Source organism: Sander lucioperca, chromosome 10 (assembly GCF_008315115.2).
Source record: "Sander lucioperca isolate FBNREF2018 chromosome 10, SLUC_FBN_1.2, whole genome shotgun sequence".
NCBI lineage: Eukaryota > Metazoa > Chordata > Actinopteri > Perciformes > Percidae > Sander > Sander lucioperca.
Window position 1 is genome coordinate 2,256,957 of NC_050182.1, and position 25,000 is coordinate 2,281,956.

Here is a 25,000-nt window from a genome sequence, read left to right on the forward strand (position 1 = left end):
CACGGTCCGAGCAGCGGCGCACGGTCCACGGTCCGAGCAGCGGCGCACGGTCCACGGTCCGAGCAGCGGCGCACGGTCCGAGCAGCGGCCCACGGTCCGAGCAGCGGCCCACAGTCCGAGCAGCGGCCCACAGTCCGAGCAGCGGCGCACGGTCCACGGTCCGAGCAGCAGCGCACGGTCCACGGTCCACGGTCCGAGCAGCGGTCCACGGTCCGAGCAGCGGCGCACGGTCCACGGTCCGAGCAGCGGCCCACGGTCCGAGCAGCGGCGCACGGTCCGAGCAGCGGCGCACGGTCCGAGCAGCGGCCCACGGTCCGAGCAGCGGCCCACGGTCCGAGCAGCGGCGCACGGTCCGAGCAGCGGCCCACGGTCCGAGCAGCGGCGCACGGTCCACGGTCCGAGCAGCGGCGCACGGTCCACGGTCCGAGCAGCGGTCCACGGTCCACGGTCCGAGCAGCGGTCCACGGTCCGAGTAGCGGCGCACGGTCCGAGCAGCGGCGCACGGTCCATCCGTGCAGCGGCGCACGGTCCATCCGAGCAGCGGCGCACGGTCCATCCGTGCAGCGCCGCACGGTCCGAGCAGCGGTGGGCACCACAGCAGACGCAAAAACGGAGGCAGTGCCAGGTTAGCTCAGGTTATACATGTTGAAATAAGATACTTTTAGATGTTATTTGCCTGTTATCGAGTTATGTTGAATGAATTTCCATACCATATTTTTCAGATATGAATGTAGCCTATGAAATAATTACGGTTTACTATGCCATGATATGAATTATTGAATAAATATCGATAAAATGTACATGTTGGTGTTATTTCATTTTTCTACAGATATCCTAACACAATACATGCATTAATATCGCAATTAGGTATTTATCATGAGAGATTATAGAGTTCTGGGTCAAAATGGCCGCTCACAGCACTTCTAGTAGTTAAAGAGCTATTAAAAACGGTCATGAGTGAGTAAGAAATTAATAATTATTCAGTTTAATAGGTTGTAGGATGGGTTTGGGAGGAGAGAGAGGGAGGGGTTTTATTTTTATTTGTGTTTAATTTCTGTCAGTGTAAAATATTCTAAATTAATAACGTAATGGTCTAAGTAAATGGGTTTGGAATTATTTTTACAACTGAAATATCTTTTTTGTAAATACAGAGGGAAAGTACCGAAAAACATACCGTTTGTACTGACCAAAAATAGACACAAATCTGGTTGAAAACTGACCAAAAATAGACACAAATCTGGTTGAAAACTGACCAAAAACTGACACAAATCTGACTGAAAACTGACCCAAAACTAACACAAATCTGACTGAAAACTGACCAAAAATAGACACAAATCTGGTTGAAAACTGACCAAAAATAGACACAAATCTGGTTGAAAACTGACCAAAAACTGACACAAATCTGACTGAAAACTGACCCAAAACTAACACAAATCTGACTGAAAACTGACCAAAAATAGACACAAATCTGGTTGAAAACTGACCAAAAATAGACACAAATCTGGTTGAAAACTGACCAAAAACTGACACAAATCTGACTGAAAACTGACCCAAAACTAACACAAATCTGACTGAAAACTGACCAAAAATAGACACAAATCTGGTTGAAAACTGACCAAAAATAGACACAAATCTGGTTGAAAACTGACCAAAAACTGACACAAATCTGACTGAAAACTGACCCAAAACTAACACAAATCTGACTGAAAACTGACCAAAAATAGACACAAATCTGGTTGAAAACTGACCAAAAATAGACACAAATCTGGTTGAAAACTGACCAAAAACTGACACAAATCTGAGTTGGAGATTAACGTAATAGCTGATAACTTAAGCCATTAATCTTTGCAGCTCTATAACAAATTAATGTGTGTAAACACAAAACATATGATGAGTTAATGATGTCAATGCATTAGTAATAATGTGTATTTCTACCCTAACAGAGTATTCTGATTGCAGTAAAGGATCTGACAGTGATATCAGCTACGTCAGGGTTTCTGTGTCCCCACAAGACAGTAGTACAGACATGACGTCACCCCCGTACCCACCCCGACTGGCACGCGCACGCGCACTGATGTTGATGCTGCTGCTGATGATGATGATGATGATGATGATGATGATGATGATGATGACGAGGCCCCGCGAGACTGTGTGCGTGCATCGCAGGCAGGCAGAACGCCCTGTTTGTTCGTCGGGATCACAGACGATGTTATTTATTTATCCCGAGGTGTATTTTCACATTATCACGCTTTAAACACTGCCACGCCATTTTCTACTTTGCCTCCTTTTGTCGTTGATTGAATCCCGACATGTTTTTGTATTTTATACAACATGTCTGCTGTAAAACAGTCGCCCTTTAACACCTTTTCTCTTCAGTCGAGTCAGAAGACGTTAGAAGACGGTTAACGGTTGACGTTCGAATTATTTGAATAAATAACGGTTTGTTGTCGAAGATGGCACTAACGGTTCTTTAGCTAAAGGGTGAAGATGACACATCACATTTTAGTCTAACACACCTGTCATATTTGGGACAAAACTGTATTTTAAACGACTTATTTCGACGTAAAGCAGAAAGGGCCTGGCTCCCTCTCTCTCCCTCTCTCACTGTCTTTTTCTTTTTTTAAATGTCTTAATTTATATTCAAAAGACAGGCAGTCAGAACATAAAATAATAAACAAACATACATAGGCTACATTATGCCAGGCAGGGGGATTGTAAGTGAATAACAAATCAGTGTATGGAGATCTTATTTACACGTTTTTATCGAAGCATACAATACAGTTTGACATGCCAGACAGGGGACATTTGGTTTCAGTATGTTGGGAAATAAAGGGCCTGGCTCTGGATCTGTTTCTTACCGTAGGCGGGTCCCAGCTCGATGATGTCCGCCATTTTGTGGATTTTGAGGCAGGATGCGGTCCTGACGGAGCGGGGAGAAGAGCGGAGAGAGAGATGGAGAGAGATGGAGAGAGGACACCGACTGACTACCGGCCCGCTTTTATTTCACATCCATAGAGAAGCGACAACGACGAGAGGAAAACACCGAAAACAAGCCGCTGATCCGGGGTAGAAAAGCCTTCATATGTCCGCTGGCTGGTGTCGCTGCTCCTCTCTGCTCGCTCAGTGCCGTGCGCAGTGACTGATGCTCCTCGCGCTAGGATGCAGAGAGGCTGCGCGCAGGAGCTCGCGATGAGACTGGACAAAGATGGTGTATTGAACAGAAAGCTCACTCCGTCATTTCCTCAAATACTGTACTTTTAAGTACACTTTCTGGAAAAAAAATGGCATGTAAGAAATGACCAAAAACTGACTGAGGACTGACCTAAAACTGACCAAAAACTGACCTAAAACTCACATATAACTGAAAGAAAACTGACCCAAAACTGACTGAAAACGGACCAAAAACTGACCTAAAACTGACCTAAAGCTCACATATAACTGACCTAAAACTCACATATAACTGACCTAAAACTGACCTAAAACTCACATATAACTGACCTAAAACTCACATATAACTGACCTAAAACTCACATATAACTGACCTATAACTGACCTAAAACTGACCTAAAACTCACATATAACTGACCTATAACTGACCTAAAACTGACCTAAAACTCACATAACTGACCAAAAACTGACCTAAAACTGACCTAAAGCTCACATATAACTGACCTAAAACTCACATATAACTGACCTAAAACTCACATATAACTGACCCAAAACTGACCCCAAACTGACCTAAAACTGACCTAAAACTCACATATAACTGACCTAAAACTCACATATAACTGACCTAAAACTGACCTAAAACTCACATATAACTGACCTAAAACTCACATATAACTGACCTAAAACTCACATATAACTGACCCAAAACTGACCCCAAACTGACCTAAAACTGACCTAAAACTCACATATAACTGACCTAAAACTCACATATAACTGACCTAAAACTGACCTAAAACTCACATATAACTGACCAAAAACTGACCTAAAACTCACATATAACTGACCTAAAACTGACCTAAAACTCACATATAACTGACCAAAAACTGACCCAAAACTGACCTAAAACTCACATATAACTGACCCAAAACTGACCTAAAACTGACCTAAAACTCACATATAACTGACCAAAAACGGACCCCAAACTGACCTAAAACTCACATATAACTGACCCAAAACTGACCCCAAACTGACCTAAAACTGACCTAAAACTCACATATAACTGACCAAAAACTGACCTAAAACTCACATATAACTGACCTAAAACTGACCTAAAACTCACATATAACTGACCAAAAACTGACCCAAAACTGACCTAAAACTCACATATAACTGACCCAAAACTGACCTAAAACTGACCTAAAACTCACATATAACTGACCAAAAACGGACCCCAAACTGACCTAAAACTCACATATAACTGACCCAAAACTGACCCCAAACTGACCTAAAACTGACCTAAAACTCACATATAACTGACCTAAAACTGACCTAAAACTCACATATAACTGACCAAAAACTGACCTAAAACTCACATATAACTGACCAAAAACTGACCCAAAACTGACCTAAAACTCACATATAACTGACCAAAAACGGACCCCAAACTGACCTAAAACTCACATATAACTGACCCAAAACTGATCCCAAACTGACCTAAAACTGACCTAAAACTCACATATAACTGACCAAAAACTGACCTAAAACTCACATATAACTGACCCAAAACTGACCTAAAACTGACCTAAAACTCACATATAACTGACCAAAAACGGACCCCAAACTGACCTAAAACTCACATATAACTGACCCAAAACTGACCCCAAACTGACCTAAAACTGACCTAAAACTCACATATAACTGACCTAAAACTGACCTAAAACTCACATATAACTGACCAAAAACTGACCTAAAACTCACATATAACTGACCAAAAACTGACCCAAAACTGACCTAAAACTCACATATAACTGACCAAAAACGGACCCCAAACTGACCTAAAACTCACATATAACTGACCCAAAACTGATCCCAAACTGACCTAAAACTGACCTAAAACTCACATATAACTGACCAAAAACTGACCTAAAACTCACATATAACTGACCAAAAACTGACCCAAAACTGACCTAAAACTCACATATAACTGACCAAAAACGGACCCCAAACTGACCTAAAACTGACCTAAAACTCACAGAAAATGGAGAACTGAAAGAAAACTGACCTAATTCCAACGTTGGGTCAATGTGAGCCAGGTTAGTTGTACATTTAGCCAATGTATGTTTGTTGTTGGGTTATTTTAAGAGATTAAAACCAAATATCTATATATTGTTAGTTATTATTTATATAACATATCCTGTATGAGATTATACCTAAAGGCAGTTTACATATTGTGAAATATATTAATATCCAAACATATTATTTATAATATTCTGATATATCTCCCAAACCTACTTAAACCTTAATTTAATCAACGATAAAAAATAAAAATATTGTTTTGCATTAGTAGTGGGAAATAATACAGATAAAAGAAGAAGAATTAGGATATTTTGGACAAAAAGCTGAATATTATAATTTTTTCCTTAAAACTGAAACATTAAAGTCCCTTAAGGGGACTGTCACCCTTAAAAAAATACTTAAACTGTGCAGAGAATCTTTTAAAAACCCTAAATATAAGCTTGGCTCCAGTGATTCACAATTCACAACTTCTTTGGTTCCCGGAAATGTGAGCAGAGTGAGAGATCACCACGTCATCCTCCCCATTGGAGTGGTCCTCGCGAGTGGAGGCCCCGCCCCCTTTGTTGCGTCACCGCAGTGTTACGTAATAAACCGGAATTGTACTTATAAGCACTTTTTCTGGCAATAAAGAATAAAAAAATAAATAAAAATAATATCTTCTATTAGTCTCAGCTCGCTCTGCGGTGAGAAAACATTCAATCTTATCAAAACTATATCAGATAAATCATTCTGTATAATCTTTATATTTATATCACATGTATTCAGGGGTTTTCCCCGACGTTATAACTCTGAGGTGCAGCAGCCGAGCCGGTTTGGCTGATCTGAATGAATGTGAGTGCGCCGAAAAAAACGCCAAAAACAGTGGCAAAATAGCGCCAAAAACAGTGGGAAAAAGCGGCAAAAACAGCGCAAAAAAGCGCCAAAACCAGCGCCAAAAACAGTGCAAAAAAAGCCAAAAACAGCTAAAAAAAGTGCCATTAATAGCAGAAAAAAGCTCCAAAAACAGCAGAAAAACCCGCCAAAAACAGCAGAAAAAAGCACCCAAAACAGCTAAAAAAAAGTGCCATTAACAGCAGAAGAATGCCAAAAAAAGCAGGATAAACAGGTAGTGATGTGGCCCAGGGTGGGGGGGGGGGCGAGGCTCAGCCTTAAACAGTGTGCAGAACGGCCGGAGAAACATTAGCAACCGCTGGCAACAAAACAACATGTTAGATTACCGCCCACGGGACTGTGTACGATATGATTATGCTGTGGTTTATTATGGAGGATATATTTATTCATAATTCAAGTCCAAAGCGAAAATGAAGCGAATGGTGCCTCTGCTAAATAGTCTCAGGAAGGAACTTGTTTTGGTGGAACATGTGGACGTTCAAAAGTAGTTTTAGTCGTGCAACAGAAAACTCAGATTGGAGAGATAGTCTGCTGCACTTTTCTGCCGTAGAAGTTTATTTAAGGACAGGAGTACGGGCTCAGGCCTGCAGGAAGGATTAAAGGTATTAAAAGTTCTGAACTACATATATTATTCATATAACATGCCTGTCTGAACATGAAGGCCCTAAAGCGGCCAATCAGGCTCGACAGACTCCCATCTGCTCTTTATAAACCATCATCACTGCTCTGATGAATAATCCTGGACTCTCTCTCTCACACACACACAGGTGAGTACAAACTCTCTCTCACACACACACACACACACACACACAGGTGAGTACAAACTGTCAGTCTGTTATCAGTCCGGCTGGAGGATCTCTGGGACTCTTCTCATGTGTTGAGTATTTGCTCTGGATGGAGGAAGTCCAACAGCGTCTCTTTGTGTCAGCGCAGACATTTTAAAACTTCCCTCTGACAGTTAGACTGCAGACGGGACGGAGGAGACGCTTTCCTTCTGACTTTAAACACAAATAACTTCTCTCATGTGGATCCTGATCTTCTTCCGTACAGCAACTCCCTTCATCCAAGACGATTTAAAGTAACCTTAACCTTCACACATGTTCCTGCTTTAAACACATGTAATGTATGTTAACTTTGATGACCATGTTACCAGTTTTTTTTTTTTGTTCTGTTATTTCTACACATTGACTCCAAGTGTTAGGTTTGCTGAGGTGTATTACAGAGTCGTGTGAAACTCTAAAGTCATAAGTCAAACTAAATGTCCCTGAGGCCTAATCTAACATGTTCGGTTACAGATGTAGCCTATTGGGGTTGTGCATTATGTTAGTTGTGCAATACATACAGGGTTGTTCAATTACAAACTGCCACTGAAGGAGGAGTTAATGTGCTTATTAGGTACCTGTCTAATGTATATGAGAGTATTACTATATAGGTACCTGTCTAATGTATATGAGAGTATTACTATATAGGGACCTGTCTAATGTATATGAGAGTATTACTATATAGGTACCTGTCTAATGTATATGAGAGTATTACTATATAGATACCTGTCTAATGTATATGAGAGTATTACTATATAGATACCTGTCTAATGTATATGAGAGTATTACTATACAGGTACCTGTCTAATGTATATGAGAGTATTACTATATAGATACCTGTCTAATGTATATGAGAGTATTACTATACAGGTACCTGTCTAATGTATATGAGAGTATTACTATACAGGTACCTGTCTAATGTATATGAGAGCATGTTTTGTGTTGCATGAGAGTATGTGTTGAGAGATGCTTATTTTCTGTATTTTGTGTTGTCTTTGTAAAGCTGCAGAATGGAGAGAGTCCAAAACAAATTCCCCTTTGGGGACAATAATGTATATCTTATCTTATAGCTTATCTTATATCTTACCTGCATTCCAGTGTTGTCCACATGTTAAGTAGATGGTGAATGTTTCCCCTCCGGCAGGTTTGAAGTTGTGTCCTCATCATGTCAGACGGCAGCAGAACCGTAAACGATGTGAAGACCTTTCTCAAGTCCAGCAGAGACGCTGATCCGCAGCAGAAGATGAAGTTCTACGACCAATGGGCCGAGACGTACGAACAGGTCAGTCATCTGTCACGGGTTTCAGAGAATGTAGGCGAGGCTTGGACCCAAATGCAGTTCAAAGGAAGACAAGACAGCACAGGGTAACGAGGTTAAACAAGGAACAGGTGACACAAGGGAAAGGAACAGGTGTAACACATCAGGCTGGGCAGACAATCACAAAGGTGGGAAACACAAAGCAGGAAGTACAACAAGACATGATAAGGGAGAAAAGACTTCAAAATAAAACAGGAAACACTAACAACAGAAACTTACAATCGTGACATAATCATGTGTAAAGTAAATAAAAAAAGTAGACAATTCATAGTTCTCAGTCTCACTACTTTTCTTCCTTCCTCCTCTAAATCTACACATAACAATTACAATTACATCACGTGTGTCGTCTCAAGCCTACGTTAATAACAACGTCTAATGTGCACAGAACAGTTTACACCTTTCTTTTTAAAACAGGATTGCAACCTGATGGACTACAGAGCGCCACATCAGACTAGACTTCCTGAATGCCAACTTCTCTGGGAGTCGTGAGGAGGTTCTGGTTCTGGACGTGGCCTGTGGATCTGGATGGGTCGCTAAACTGGTGAGACAAAACCTTCTCACTTAAACTTCCTGAGGTCTAAGGTCATTCACTCAATGTTTATGTATCTTCTTATATTCAACTTTTAAGAGGATTTACATATAACTAATGCACATGTTTCAAATCAAAATGTTCAGAACAAACTCAGCTTTCTGTAAAGTGATGCCCAAATTTGTCCCAGAGCAACGTGTGAAGCAGGGATGCACCGAAACCAGAATTTGGCTTCGGATTCGGCTGAATATTGGGCTTTTTGGTTTCTGCCGAACCTTAGAATTTTTTTCCCAACGAACCGAACCGTACGCTTGCACTACGCGCACTACGCTGGTGGACGTAATGACGGCGCCGTTGATTACGGGAAGGTGTTTACGTAGGTGGAGCGTTCAATGCAGCAGGCTGTGAGGAAGTGAAAATGGAACTCATGAGCAGAAAAAGTGTAGTTTGGCAGAACTTTCAGTCAAAAGAAGGCCAATCAAGTCCAGCTACATGTTCAATTTACAATGCTGATTAGTCTGGTGGTGGCGAGGACCCTAAACTATACACAACATCACCGCTGTTACAACATCTGGTAGGAAACATCCAGAAGAATACGAGTTGTGATGAAGGAATCTACAGACAGCAGCCAAAATGCAGCAACTTCAGGTACGGCAAAGGAAGGACAGTCACTGTTTACTTCATTAATGAGTTTACTGTGTTCATGGACTGAGGATGGGACGAGGATTCGGTATTCGTTCGTACCCCAAAAATCTGGATTTTGGGGATCCCTACGTAAAAGAGACAATTTGGTTCTCGCTTTTTGAAACTCTTGAAAACATAGGCCTACCTTTCCTCATGTGGTCATGTTGTTGTCTGTCACTCTACTTACTCATGGATATTTGGAGAGAGAAAGAAAATGGCAGCAGAACTTGTTTTTAACTTTTCTTCAGTATCAAAGTGATCCACTGATAGCTGTCTGGACATCTTTTTCTATATTTTCCAGCTTTCTTTCCAGACTTTAATTCTTAAAATATTCCAACTTTTTTCCGTATAATGTTCTGACTTTTTTCTCTCAAAGTATTACAATATTTTCCTAATATTATCCAACTTTTGTTCTGAAAATATTCTGTTTCTTTTTTAAAAAGATTTCGAGTTTTATTCTGAAAATATTTTAACTTTTCTTTTTTCTAAAATGTTCTGACTTTTTTCTCTCAAAACATCACGACCTTGCCCCCCCAAAATATTCCAACTTTTATTCTGAAAATATGGATCCACAGTGTCAGACTTTTAAAGTGCTGGACGGACAGATGTGCAGATGAAAATCTCACTCGTAAGGCTCTGACACACCAACCCGACGGCCGACCGTCGTCAGTCCAAAAAGTGCCTCAGAACACACCGAAGCGACGGCGACTTGAGCGTACGTTCTGCGCGTGAATGAGTAGTAATACGTAGACAGCAGGCGGCACTAATCTGTTTTGTCGCCCATAAAATGAAAACCGGCAGCTGATTGGATGAACGTGTCATGTGGGTCTGGCTGCTCCCAAATTTCAAAACCGTCCATAATGGCGGCTCGTGCAGAATATAATCTTGTATTTTACGAAGATAGTTCACTGAAACGTGTTTCTGAAAACATTTTAAACGAGAAATAGGCCGTGCAGTTGCTGAATCTGCCTTCATTTCAGATCAACAAAGGTCAGTTTAAACGATTTTCGTCAGATTTTGAGAGGCTCTAGTCATGCTCATCCCGCTCGTCATTTCCGGGTTAGCACTCCACCAATCAGATGGGTCATTGAGTCCGACTGCCCATTGGCCGATTCAACAAGTCAAATCGGCCAAAATGAAGGCCGACGGCCCCTCAGACTGATGACGGCACAGAACACACGGAACAGTCTCGATTCACCGACCTCGCCAGACTGTCCAACGGCCGATAATCGGGTTGGTGTGTCAGCGCCTTTAAGAGATCAAAATGTCATAGTTGATTCCTTCGTTCGTCATTTGTCCTATCTTCTTCAATGAATCCTCCAGGCACGTTAAAGTTAGCCATGGCGTTCCACAAGGCTCAGTGCTTGGACCAATTCTATTCACCTTATATATGCTTCCTCTAGGCAATATTATTAACATTAACTTTCACTGTTATGCGGATGACACCCAATTATACCTATCAATCAAGCCAGACGAAACCAGTCAGTTAGCTAAACTTCAAGCATGCATTAAAGATATAAAATCCTGGATGACCTACAATTTTCTGATGTTAAACTCAGACAAAACCGAGATTATTGTCCTGGACTAGCCTAGAAATCTAGACGCACTCTAGCAGCAGCAAATGTAATTTGCAGCCAGGGTCATTCTAGCAACTCTCCGTTGGTTTGCGAGCTGGAAAAACCAAATTCTGGTCAGGCCAATCATGTCGTTTATAAAGTCGGTGGGCGGGGCTTAACATAATGACGGCAGAGTTGCGACAGTTCCGTGTGAATTCCCTGCTACTTGAAAACAAAGAAGATGGCTGCTGCTGCTGCTGGCGAACAGCGGTCTTTGGAATCGGCTTTGGCCGCGACTCTGGAAGACTTGGAGTTCAGCTTTTCTTTGAGAAAAGAACAAAGAACGCTACTGAAGTCATTCTTAAAAAAGGAAGATGTGTTCAGAGTTTAAAGTGTAATATATCAACTAGTTGCTTAGCTAGTAGTTGCTCTGGTTGGTTGTAGAGCTATCCTATTGCGTGCAGAGGGAATTTGAAAGACATCCGTTTATCCCGCCCCTCAGATTGAGCCCTGCCAATGGTGAGTTCCCAGACCCAACATCTGGATGTGGGTCTGGCTTGTCAGGCTAGTGCTGGACCTTAAACACTTCCGAACCTCATTATCTAAAGATATAGCTACTCTGGATGGTATTGCTCTGGCCTCCAGCACACTATTGTTGGGTCTTTTTAAATTATAGAGTGTGGTTTAGACCTACTCTATCTGTAAAGTGTCTTGAGATAACTCTTCTGATTTGATACTATAAATAAAATTGAATTAAAAATTGAATTGAATTCTTGTGTTGATAGATGGCTGAACTGGGCTTCAGGAAGTTTGTGGGAGTGGACGGCAGTAAAGGGATGCTGGAACAAGCTGCAAAGACCGGCCTCTATCAGGACCTCAGACTGGCCCTACTGGGGACAGAACCACTACCAGCACAGACTGGTACTCACACTTCATACACACTCAGACACAGCACAAACAGCTTTGAATCCAGCCCCACTGATAGGAGGAACATTAACCTGGACCCTATTTTGTTTGTGTGTCTACATGACTGATGGGAACAACAATCTCTGAAACTGGTCCAGTATTAAACGAGAAAAAGCTGCAATGTAACCCTACAGGACTAATGTTCAGCATCAGTTAGCATCCACTAAACATTCTGTAGGATCCCTACAGAGATAGACCTTTTGGTTAAAGAGTAAGATCCTTTTTCTTTAACATGAAACAGCCCCAAAATCACCATCACCAAACTACACCAGACTCCATGTAAATAATAACTACTTTTAGCATGTATAGAGCCAGCATATTTCCACATGTAAATGGGTGAATTAAGGGTTTATTTCAACCAAACCAGAGTGGTGATTGTTGGAACAGTGGAAAGATGAACCAAGATGGGTTTTGATAGTTTTATTTAGTTTCTGTCCACTTTGAATGAAGTGTGTTTTACGATGATAGAAGTACTGATTATTTACATGGAGTCTGGTGGGTTTGTTGATGGTGATTTTGGGGCTGTTTCATGTTAAACTAAAAGGATCTTACTCTTTAACTAAAAGGTCTATCTCTGTAGGGATCCTTTCATAATGTTGTCAGACACTTAGAATAATAATCTGAGTCTGTCAGCAGCAACAACAGAACTTTTAGTGGACGCTGACTGATTAATACTGGACCAGTTTCAGAGATTGTTCTTCCCATCAGACACTCAGACACAAAAACATGGGAACATAGGGTCCAGGTTGAGAAAAACGAGTTTACTCTTTAAGCTCACTGGTTTCATGTCAAGAAACCAGACGAATAATTCAACCCGGAGGAGTTTTCAGATTCAAAGATCCGAAGCCAGATCTGCCTCTTCACACAGAGACAAGCTTACCCCCCCCCCCCCCCCCTTCCTCCTTTGGTTTCAGATGCATTTGACGTGGTGATGATCGTCGGTGCTTTGCGTGACAGATTTGTTCCAGTCAGCGTTGTGAGGGAGCTCTGCTACGCTGCCAAACCAGGTAACCAACAACGTACATAAGGTCTGAGATAGCCAGGATTGTTCTTAATGTTACAAAAGTAATGCATGCACACACACACACACACACACACACACAGACACACAGACACACACACACAAACAACATCTCTTCGCTCTCCGTTGACTTGTAATGCGTGAAGGTTTCCTCCTCTTTACTCCGTCTGCTGAGTGAATGAATGAATGAATGAATGAATTTGTTTATTTTCGTGTCTGTCCACTTACACAGTCCATCCATTCCATCCAAATACAGAGTAAATACAAGCAGGGTACTAACATAAAGTTAACCTTTCAACATGAAACCCTTTCAGACCAGAATATTATGGTAGAAGTAGAAAATAAACTAGTAAACAACAGAAAAATGCTTAAAAGCTGCTGAACAAGGTGAGGACACTCATGCTGGTCAGAGACTACCTCCAGAATGTGGGAGAGGATGGGATGGCCTGCCAGCAGTCCTGACCTCAACCCCATTGAACACTTGTGGGATCAGCTTGGGCGTGCTGTTCGTGCCAGAGTGACCAACATGACCACGTTGGCTGACTTGCGACAAATGCTGGTTAAAGAATGGGATGCCATCCCACAGCAGTGTGTGACCAGCATGAGGAGGAGGAGCCAGGCTGTTGTGGCTGTGTATGGTTCTTCCACACGCTACTGAGGCTCTTGTTTGTGAAATGAATAAATTGTTAAATTGCCAATATGTCTTGTTTCTTCAAACTTCAATCATCCAATCCACCAAACACCAAACAAGTCACTGGCAGAATAAGCTGTTTGGCATTGGCAGAGAAGATTTGGCAAATTTTTCATGGGCGCAACCCACATACTCAGCGCTGCTGCTCATCCCACAAATGCATGTTCCTTACAAATGGGGCACCATTTGAAAGGGAACTAAACAGGCTTTCCAACGATATAAGATTTATTGCCAAAAAGCATTGTTACCACAGAGAAATAATGTACCAAACACAAATTTCCTTACTTTTTGTGCTAAGTTTAGAATTTTTTACTTCTTTAATACTTGTATATTCCGTCCTGCAGGAGGCTATGTTTGCATGTCGAGAGGGGACCCGAAGTCGGAGTCTGGAGCCAAATACAAGGTGTGTTTGGAGAAAGAGCTGCAGCTGATGGAGGATGAGGGACTGTGGACCCGTGTGATCCGCCAAGAGATGGACAGATACATGATGGATGTTTATAATGATCACAAAGACCAGCACAATGACCAGTACCTCTATGGGACCATGTACCTGTACAGGAAGGCACTCAATTAGTCTGAATGCATTCTACAATGTCCCATCTTTTGATCAGAGTGTATGGAAGGTGGAACTAATTCACACCTTTTTTTTCTAAGTATGAATTCAGAATCATTTTTAAACATTGTATTTTGCATCTGAATTTGTTATACTGAATTTTTTTACGTCAAATTTTTGATTTTGAATTTATGAACTTAGAAAAACTATGGTGTGAAAATGAGTTGAATGAATGAAATTTGAAGAGTAAAATTCAGATACATAATTTCAATGCATAAATATTCAGAATGCAAGAATGTCAATGCTTTTTAATTTCAAAATCCAATGAATCAGATTTCGTTCCATAGCAGTTATAGTCTGAATGAATTCCTACAATGTTCCTAAATACACATTTAGATCCGTTTCTGCTGTAAAAACAGGAAACTGTTGGTCAGGGCTGCTAGTGGGGGAGGTCAAAGGCTTAATAATTGTCATTTCATGTAATGATGACATTAAAGATGACATTAAAAGGGACACATATAACTGTTTGTATTTCACTTTATTTGTATTCAACTTGTTTTCATGTAAAATCTTTCACATCTTTCATCTATAATCTAACCAGCCTGTTCTCATGAGCCAAATGTCCAAAAAAGCTGAAAAGTTAAGCACTATTCGTATGATTTCCATGTTTGCTGTTGCTGTATTATAGTATGAAATCATGGGGCGCCGGGGTAGCTCACCTGGTAGAGCAGGCGCCCATATATAGAGGTTCACTCCTCGACGCAGCAGCCGTGGGTTCGACTCCGACCTACGTCCTTTGCTGCATGTCTCCCCTCTCTCTCCCCTTTCATGTCTTCAGCTGTCCTATAAAAATAAATGCCCAGAAAATTCTCTTTAAAAACAAAAAAATCATAACAAGAGTTATCTCGACACACTTTACAGATAGAGTAGGTCTAGACCACATTCTATAATTTACAAAGACCCAACAATTCCAGTAATTCCCCCAAGAGCAAGCATTTAGTGGCGAGGAAAATCTTCCTTTAGGAGAGACCTGGGACAGACCCAGGCTCTTGGTAGGCGTATCTGCGGTGCCGGTTGGGGGGTGATGAACTGGCAGTAATAGTCACAATAAAGATAATGGAACAGTGACTAGAATAGTAGTTGTAGTATTCATGGAGTAGCAGGGCACAGCAGGAAATTACAGGGTGTACAGGACGTAGCAGAGCACTGCAGGGAGTGAGTAGCAGGGAACTGCAGCACATAGTGGGGCACTGCAGGGAGTAAAAATAATTGTACTCATAAGCACCTTTTCTGGCAATAAAGAATAAAAATTAAAATTAAAGCTGCACACTCGCCTCCCAGCACGTCGGGGGTACTGGCGGATGCCGCTCCTTGCCGGCATTTGCATGGCACTCAAACTTCAAATTGTCACCAATGAAAAGGGAAGTCTCTGCAGAGTTCATGTCTTCACACAATAGTGTACAAGAAACAGGGCATTAGTTATTAAAGGGGGCGTGGCTTAATCATTTGGGGCAGGGCAAACCGTCACCAATTAAAAAGGAATCTTTGCTGAGTTCAATGATACCTCACAACAAGAGTTACCTTAAACGCTTCACAAGTTATGGTAAGGGGGTGGCTAGTATAGGGGGTGGCTCAATATCACATGTAGACCACACGTTCTACATGTGCTAAGATTACTAACTTGCTAACTTTGCTAAGATACAACCATTCCTGTTTCGACAGCCACCTACAGGAAGTTGTTCCATAACTTACACATTGTGTTAGCTATTGTGTGTGTGTGTTGTGTGTGTGTATGTGTGTGTGTGTGGTGTGTGTGATGTGTGTGTGTGGTGTGTGTGTGTGTGTGTGGGTGTGTGTGTGTGTGTGTGTGACTGTGTGTGTGTGTCTGTATGTGTGTGTGTGTGTGTGGGTGGTATCTGTGTCTGTGTGTTGTGTGTGTGTGTGTGTGTGAGTGTGTGGTGTGTGTGTCTCTATGTGTGTGTGTGTGTGTGTGTGTGTGTGTGTGTGTGTGTGTGTGTGTGTGTGTGTGTGACTGTGGTGTGTGGTGTGTGTGGTTGTGACTGTGTGTGTGCTCTATGTGTGTGTGTGTGTGTTGTGTGTGGTGTGTGATTGTGTGTGTGTCTGACTAAAAACTGACCAAAAACTGACTGAAAATGCCATTAAAAAGTGATAGAGGAAACTTACTAAGTTCTGGTGAAACTGACTGTCAAAATGAATACGTTAAATGAATATATTATCTATATTTGTTCTGTTATTTCTACACATTGACTCCAAGTGTTAAATTTAAATGCTAAATACGCCCACGCTTTCAACCGTCTCGTGCCAACGTTCATGCTCAACCGGTTCCGTCAGTTCAGCGACTCTCAAAGCCTCGAGGCGCCGCGGTGCTCGGAGACGTTGGAGGGAAAGACGCCACAAACTAAATGTCCCTGAAGCCTAAACTAACATGTCTGAAATCAGATAACATTTTTATAGCAGCTGCAGAGCACAGATTGTTACCTTGTTTGTTATGTTAGTGGTGCAATGCATGGGCTGTTGGATTGTTCAACATGTCATTGTGTACTGCATAGGTTATGTGGAAATCAGTGTGATACGCAGGTATACGGAGTATACCCACTAGGAAAAGTCAAGGATTTACGTATACCCACTTACAAAAGCGTGATGATACGTAACAACATTGTGTCACTTTCATTCATAAATTCACCCCGTCTGTGTTGTGAAGCACTGACATTTGGCCCTTTGGGGCTTCCGTGGCCGTGCCCTGGATCTGGCGTGATGTCACTTAACGTTACTAAGCAACAACAAGCTGCATTCTTTGTGCGGTCTTTCCTTCTCGCAACCAGGTAGAGTTTGGACAAAGTTTTAAAGTAGCGGTGTTTTCAAAAGTCCATCAACCACAACGTTACTGTTACCTGGTAAGTGAGAGTAGCTTATCTGATATATGTGTGTGTGTGTGTGTGTGTGTGTGTTGTTGTGCAGTACGTACAGGGTTGTTCAATTATAAACTGCCTAATGTGCCTAATTAACTGAATTAATGTGCTTATATATAGATACCTGTCTGATGTATATGAGAGTATTACTATATAGGTACCTGTCTAATGTATATGAGTATTACTATATAAGTACTTTTCTAATGTTTATGAGAGTATTACTATACAGGTACCTGTCTAATGTATATGTGAGTATTACTATATAAGTACTGGTCTAATGTATATGAGAGTATTACTATATAAGTACTGGTCTAATGTATATGAGAGTATTAATTCAATTCAATTCAATTCAATTCAATTTTATTTATAGTATCAAATCATAACAAGAGTTATCTCGAGACACTTTACAGATAGAGTAGGTCTAGACCAAACTCTGTACTTTACGAAGCCCCAACTATTACAGTGGTTGCCTCAAGAGCAAGCATTAGCAGTAGCTATTGCGACAGTGGCAAGGAAAAACTCCCTTTTTTTTTGTTAGGAAGAAACCTCGGACAGACCCAGACTCTTGGTAGGCGGTGTCTGACGGCACCAGTTGGGGGAGTGGTGAATGGTGGCAATAATAGTCATAATAAAGATAGTGAAGCAGTGATCACAATGGTAGTCATAGTAGTTCATGTCATAGTAGGGCACAGCAGGGCGTTACGGGGTGTAGTGTGGCACAGCAGCCTGGGTGGACGCGGTTGGACGCGGCAGGACGCAGTCGGACACTGCGGGGAAACGCAGAGCGTAGCAGGGTGTAGTAAGTCCATAGCGTCAGCTGCACCCAGGACCCCGGTGTAGGTGCCACCCAATTCCAAGGCGATGTTCTGGGTGAAGAAGAAGCAAAGGGACTCCGGGGAGAAAACTCCCCAGAGATAGGTTAGTAACAGGCATTTCTGGGACTAAGATGCACACAAAAGGAGACAAGTGAAAAGAGAGAAGAGGGAGCGGCTCATTGTGTCCTTGGAAGGAGCTTCCCACAGCAGTCTAGAGTTATAATAGTATAACTAAGAGAGGCAGGCTAAAGAGAGGGGCCCTGGACCGGGCTCGTACTCTCCTCTGCCGGAACGGGCTTGTACTTCCTGCCTCCCTCTACTCTACTCTACTATGCTGCAACTCCTCACTCCCTAACTATAAGCTTTATCAAAGATGATGGTTTTCAGTTTATTCTTAAATGTGGCGACGGTGTCAGCCCCCCGAACCCAAGTTGGGAGCTGGTTCCACAGGAGAGGAGCCTGGTAGCTGAAGGCTCTGGCTCCCATTCTACTTTTAGAGACTCTAGGAACCACAAGTAGCTCTGAGTTCTGGGAGCGTAGTGCTCTAGTGGGACAATAAGGTACTAAAAGCTCTTCTATGTATGATGGTGCTTGACCATTTAGTGCTTTGTAGGTCAGGAGAAGGATTTTAAATTCAATCCTGGATTTTACAGGAAGCCAATGCAGAGAAGCTAATACAGGAGAAATGTGATCTCTTTTGTTAGTTCTTGTCAGAACACGTGCTGCAGCATTCTGGATCAGCTGGAGGGTCTTGAGGGACTTATTTGAGCAGCCTGATAGTAAAGAATTACAGTAGTCCAGCCGGGAAGTTACGAATGCATGGACTAGTTTTTCAGCATCGTTTTGAGACAGGATGTTCCTGATTTTGGCAATGTTACGAAGATGGAAAAAGGCTGTTCTTGAGGTTTGTTTTAAGTGGGCGTTAAAGGATAGATCCTGGTCAAAAATGACTCCTAGATTTCTGACAGTAGTGCTGGAGGCCAGGGCAATACCATCTAGGGTAGCTATATATTTAGATAATGAAGTTCGGTGGTGCTTGGGTCCCAGCACAATAACTTCCGTTTTGTTTGAGTTCAACATCAGAAAATTGTGGGTCATCCAGGATTTTATATCTTTAATGCACGCTTGAAGTTTAGCTAACTGACCGCTTTCGTCTGGCTTGATTGACAGATATAATTGGGTGTCGTCTGCGTAACAGTGAAAGTTAATTGAGTGTTTCCTAATAATATTGCCTAGAGGAAGCATATATAAAGAGAATAGAATTGGTCCAAGCACTGAGCCTTGAGGAACGCCATGGCTAACTTTAGCGTATTTGGATGGTTTATCGTTAATATTAACAAATTGGGATCGCTCAGAAAAATAGGACTTAAACCAGCTTAGTGCGATTCCTTTAATGCCAACTAAATGTTCCAGTCTCTGTAAGAGGATGGTATGGTCAATAGTGTCGAATGCAGCACTAAGATCTAATAAGACAAGTACGGAGACAAGTCCTTTGTCAGCAGCAGTTAGAAGGTCGTTAGTGATTTTCACCAGTGCCGTCTCTGTGCTATGATGCATTCTAAATCCTGACTGAAAGTCTTCAAATAGACTATTTCTATGCAGAAAGTCACACAATTGATTAGCGACTACCTTCTCAAGGATTTTGGAGAGAAACGGGAGGTTAGATATAGGTCTATAGTTGGCTAAGACCTCAGGGTCGAGGGTGGGTTTTTTCAGAATAGGTTTTATCACAGCTACTTTAAAAGACTGCGGTACGTGACCCGTTAATAAGGACATATTGATCGTATCTAGTAATGTGGTGTTGACCACAGGTAGTGCTTCTTTAAGTAGCTTCGTTGGAATGGGGTCTAAGAGACAGGTAGTTGGCTTAGCTGAAGAGACCCTTAACATTAATTGTTGGAGGTCTAAAGGATAAAAGCCGTCTAAATAAGTATCAGGTCTTATCGTTCTCTCTAGCCCTCCTGCGCCCAATGGTGAGTCGTTGGAAGCTGTGGGCAGAAGGTGATGAATTTTTTCTCTAATTGTTATAATTTTATCATTAAAAAAGGTCATGAAGTCATCACTGCTCAGAGCTATAGGAATAGATGGCTCAATAGAGCTGTGACTATCTGTCAGCCTGGCTACAGTGCTGAAAAGAAACCTTGGGTTGTTCTTATTTTCTTCTATTAGTGTTGAGTAATAGTCTGATCTGGCATTTCTGAGGGCCCTCCTATAATTTTTTAGACTATCTTGCCAATCCACACGAGATTCTTCCAGTTTGGTGGAACGCCATTTACTTTCAAGTTTTCGTGAGATTTGTTTTAATTTGCGAGTTTGGGAGTTATACCAAGGTGCTAGTTTCCTTTCCTTCATCATCTTCTTTTTGAGAGGAGCAACCGAGTCTAAAGTAGTCCGTAGGCAGGCCGTAGCAGCGTCTACAAAGTTATCAAGTTGGGAGGGACTAGAGTTAACGTAACAGTCCTCTGTTATATTAAGGCATGACATTGAGTTAAGTGCTGTTGGAATAGCTTCCTTAAATTTAGCTATAGCACTGTCAGATAAGCATCTAGTGTAGAAACTTTTATTTAATTTCGTATAGTCTGGTAGTAGGAATTCGAAAGTTATTAAAAAATGGTCTGATAATAAAGGATTCTGCGGAAATACTATTAAATCGTCAATTTTGATGCCATATTCTAGCACAAGGTCGAGGGTGTGGTTAAAACAGTGCGTGGCCTTATGCACCCTCTGACTGAAACCAATAGAATCTAGCAGTGAATTGAAAGCAGTACTAAGGCTATTGCTCTCAATGTCCACATGGATATTAAAATCACCTACAATAAGTACTTTGTCTGATTGAAGGACTACGCATGATAAAAACTCTGAGAATTCAGATAAGAACTCAGAATATGGACCTGGTGCTCGGTAAACAACAACGAATATAATTGGCTGTACTGTTTTCCATGTTGGGTGTTGAAGATTAAGAACAAGGCTTTCAAACGAGTTATAATTTAGTTTAGGTTTAGGATTAATTAACAGGCTCGAGTCAAATATGGCTGCAACTCCCCCTCCTCGGCCTGAGCCTCGTGGAATTTGGGTATTATTATGACTGGGAGGAGTGGCTTCGTTTAAACTAACATATTCGTCATGGCCCAGCCAGGTTTCGGTGAGGCAGAATAAATCAATGTGGTTATCTGATATCAATTCGTTTACCAATAATGCTTTCGATGACAGAGATCTAATATTTAATAGCCCACATTTGATTTTCCTATTCTGTTCTGTCGTTGCAGTGGTTGTTTTAATTCCAATTAGGTTGTTTAGTATAGCACCTCTTTTATTAGTGTTTGGTTTAAACGGTCTCAGTCGGGGGACAGACACGGTGGTTATGGGATTATGAATGGGTGATTGCTCTGAAGGGAGCACAGAGGGGCGTATAGCGCTGTATCTCTGATTATTGACTTTGGGAGAGTGTGTCTGGTCAGTGTGCTTGTGGGAGTGTTTACGGGATGTAAACAGTCAATCAGAGGTCTGGGTATTACTATATAAGTACTGGTCTAATGTATATGAGAGTATTACTATATAGGTACCTGTCTGATGTATATGAGAGTATTACTATATAGATACCTGTCTAATGTATATGAGAGTATTACTATATAGATACCTGTCTAATGTATATGAGAGTATTACTATATAGATACCTGTCTAATGTATATGAGAGTATTACTATATAGATACCTGTCTAATGTATATGAGAGTATTACTATATAGGTACCTGTCTAATGTATATGAGAGTATTACTATATAGGTACCTGTCTAATGTATATGAGAGTATTACTATATAGGTACCTGTCTAATGTATATGAGAGTATTACTATATAAGTACTGGTCTAATGTATATGAGAGTATTACTATATAGGTACCTGTCTAATGTATATGAGAGTATTACTATATAGGTACCTGTCTAATGTATATGAGAGTATTACTATATAGGTACCTGTCTAATGTATATGAGAGTATTACTATATAGGTACCTGTCTAATGTATATGAGAGTATTACTATATAGGTCCCTGTCTAATGTATATGAGAGTATTATAGGGACCTGTCTAATGTATATGAGAGTAATACTATATAAGTACTGGTCTAATGTATATGAGTATTACTATATAGGTACATGTCTAATGTATATGAGAGTATTACTATATAGGTACATGTCTAATGTATATGAGTATTACTATATAGGTACCTGTCTAATGTATATGAGAGTATTACTATATAGGTACCTGTCTAATGTATATGAGAGTATTACTATATAGGTACCTGTCTAATGTATATGAGAGTATTACTATATAGGTACCTGTCTAATGTATATGAGAGTATGTGTTGAGAGATGCTTATTTTCTGTATTTTGTGTTGTCTTTGTAAAGCTGCAGAATGGAGAGAGTCCAAAACAAATTTCCCTTTGGGGACAATGATGTATATCTTATCTTATATCTTATATCTTATATCTTATCTTATGTCTCATCTTATATCTTATCTTATATCTTACCTGCATTCCAGTGTTGTCCACATGTTAAGTACATGCTGAATGTTTCTCCTCCGGCAGGTTTGAAGTTGTGTCCTCATCATGTCAGACGGCAGCAGAACCATAAACGATGTGAAGACCTTTCTCATGTCCATCAGAGGCGCTGATCCGCAGCAGATGATGAAGTTCTACGACCAATGGGCCGAGACGTACGAACAGGTCAGTGGACAGAAACTCATCCTTCCTGATCCAGTTCTCATTACAATTTGTACAAAAAGCTACTTAATTAATCCTCAGAAGTCTGAGGGCATTTTTACATATCTTCTCAAATTCAAATATGAAGGGTGTTTGCATATAACCTCGCATAGTCTCGCATGTCCAGACCCTCCTCCACAGCTCTGTGGAGGAAGGTCTGACTAGTCCACCCAGCATTCCTGGATGGGAGAACAACCTGCTCTGGTTCATTGGCATTTCTTTAAACCAATCACAATCATCTTGGGCGGGGCTAAGCTCCGGACGGAGCCACGGTGCCTCAGGTAAATAGTCTCAGGAAGGAACTTGTTTTGGTGGAACATGTGTACGTCAGTCACTTTTTTGGCATATGACACCGGTAGCTGGGCAATCACAACCAATGAGCCTTCTAGTTGCAGGGAAGCAGTAACTACTAGTAACTACTGTAGGTTACCTGCTGCAGGCAGGATGGACATGGAGAGATGAGCATGAAGATCAATGAGCTCTGATAGCTGTGAATCATCTGTAAATTAAATTAGTAGACAATTCATAGTTCTCAGTCTCACTACTTTTCTTCCTTTCTCCTCTAAATCGACACATAACAATTACAATTACATCACATGTTGTCTCAAGCCTACATAAATAAAGTCTCATGTGCACAGAACAGTTTACGCCAAAACTAGCACAAAAAAGCGCCAAAAACAACGAAAAAAAGTGCCAAACTCAGCAGAAAAAAGCACCTGTGTGTGTGAGTGTTTTTGTGTGAGTGTGTGTGTGTATGTGTGTGTGTCTCTCTCTGTCTCACTACTTTTCTTCCTTCCTCCTCTAAATCCACACATAACAATCACACTTACATCACGTGTGTCGTCTCAAGCCTATGTTAATAACAACGTCTAATGTGCACAGAACAGTTTACACCTTTCTTTTAAAAACAGGATCACAGCCTGATGGACTACAGTGCGCCACATCAGACGGTAGACTTCCTGAATGCCAACTTCTCTGGGAGTCGTGAGCAGGTTCTGGTTCTGGATGTGGCCTGTGGATCTGGATGGGTCGCTAAACTGGTGAGACAAAACCTTCTCACTTAAACTTCCTGAGGTTTAAGGTCATTTAGTCAATGTTTGTATATCTTCTTATATTCACATTTCATCCCTCCTGTTGACCTTGGGTCAAATTTGTTTTCAAAGTTACTATATCTGAAATATGGGTTTCTTTCAACTGAACTGCCCCGAAATAATGTGGATGGTTCCATATGACGGTCTTCACAAGTGAAATTAATTATCAGATCTAGGCCTGTCACCATATCAAATTTTGCTGAACAATGCTAAATTGTCGCAGAAATTAATGCGATAAACGATAATATTGTCGTTCTGAGACCATTTTCATCTAATATATAATGATAATGGCATAATAATGCAGGTGCACCTTTTCAAAGATCAATACTCTTTTATTTCTAAAGAATATTTAACAACTAGAACTGGAAGACATTTTAAATATCCACAATAAATGAACAAAACAACCAAAAACAATGATTAAATGGAAATTTTTCCGGCCGCGATAATTTCCATTTAAAAATTATCGAGCTCATTTTTAATTGATTTATTGCATATTGCGACAGGCCTAATCAGATCTCTATTTTCATTGATTTGTGGGTGTTGTATTAAATTTCATAGCATTATCCTGACTAAACTTTGACACATCTGTGATAATCCGTTACCTTCATTCCTCTGATCTCCACCATTAGTCCAAATCATTCATCATTTCTGCTTTTTTCTTACACAAAAATTAGGTAAAAATTAGGTTTTTTGACCATTCATTCCAAAAAAAATAAGTGTAGAACTAAATGAGTTGGATCTAGTGGTGAAGATACTGGTGGTAATGGAAAAAAAAAGTAGTGCCAAAAACGTTAAAATAAGCAAGACAGATTTGCATATAACAAATATATACAGTATCTTAAAAAACTGAGTACACCCCTCACATTTTAGTAAATATTTCATTGTATCTTTTAATGGGACAACACTGAAGAAATTACACTTTGCTACAATGTAAAGTTTGAAGTGTACAGCTTGTATAACAGAGTAAATGTGAATATATATATATATATATATATATATATATATATATATATATATATATATATATATATATATATAATAACTCAACACACAGCCATTAATGTCTAAACCTGGCAACTAAAGTCAGTCCACCCCTATGTTAGATTCCCATAGAGGCAGGCAGACTTTTATTTTGA

At 40.9% G+C, this 25,000-nt stretch overlaps 2 protein-coding genes, 1 long non-coding RNA gene and 1 pseudogene across 4 annotated transcripts in view; 2 read left to right on the forward strand and 2 right to left on the reverse strand.

The window, feature by feature from the left end:
- Positions 1–3,163, reverse strand: part of syt11b (synaptotagmin XIb) — a 17,634-nt gene extending 14,471 nt beyond the window's left edge. For both annotated transcript variants that reach the window (XM_036005805.1, XM_031318551.2), the window contains exon 1: positions 2,859–3,163. In XM_036005805.1, coding sequence (XP_035861698.1) covers positions 2,859–2,892 — 34 coding nt within the window. In that variant the 5' untranslated portion in view covers positions 2,893–3,163. The remainder of the gene's footprint in view (positions 1–2,858) is intronic.
- LOC116063558 overlaps positions 1–14,323 on the forward strand; it is a 23,322-nt pseudogene extending 8,999 nt beyond the window's left edge.
- On the reverse strand, positions 4,053–5,069 carry LOC118495987. Its single transcript, XR_004898439.1, has 3 exons — positions 4,465–5,069; positions 4,212–4,354; positions 4,053–4,101 (listed from the first exon to the last, which is right to left on the reverse strand). It is a non-coding gene; the product is annotated as an uncharacterized LOC118495987 (long non-coding RNA).
- Positions 14,324–22,544: 8,221 nt separating the features above from the next.
- Positions 22,545–25,000, forward strand: part of LOC116041360 (methyltransferase-like protein 27) — a 6,729-nt gene continuing 4,273 nt past the window's right edge. Inside the window, exons 1-2 of the mRNA XM_031287241.2 lie at positions 22,545–22,737; positions 23,685–23,813. Of these exons, the coding sequence (XP_031143101.1) occupies positions 22,621–22,737; positions 23,685–23,813 (246 nt within the window). The 5' untranslated portion in view covers positions 22,545–22,620. The remainder of the gene's footprint in view (positions 22,738–23,684; positions 23,814–25,000) is intronic.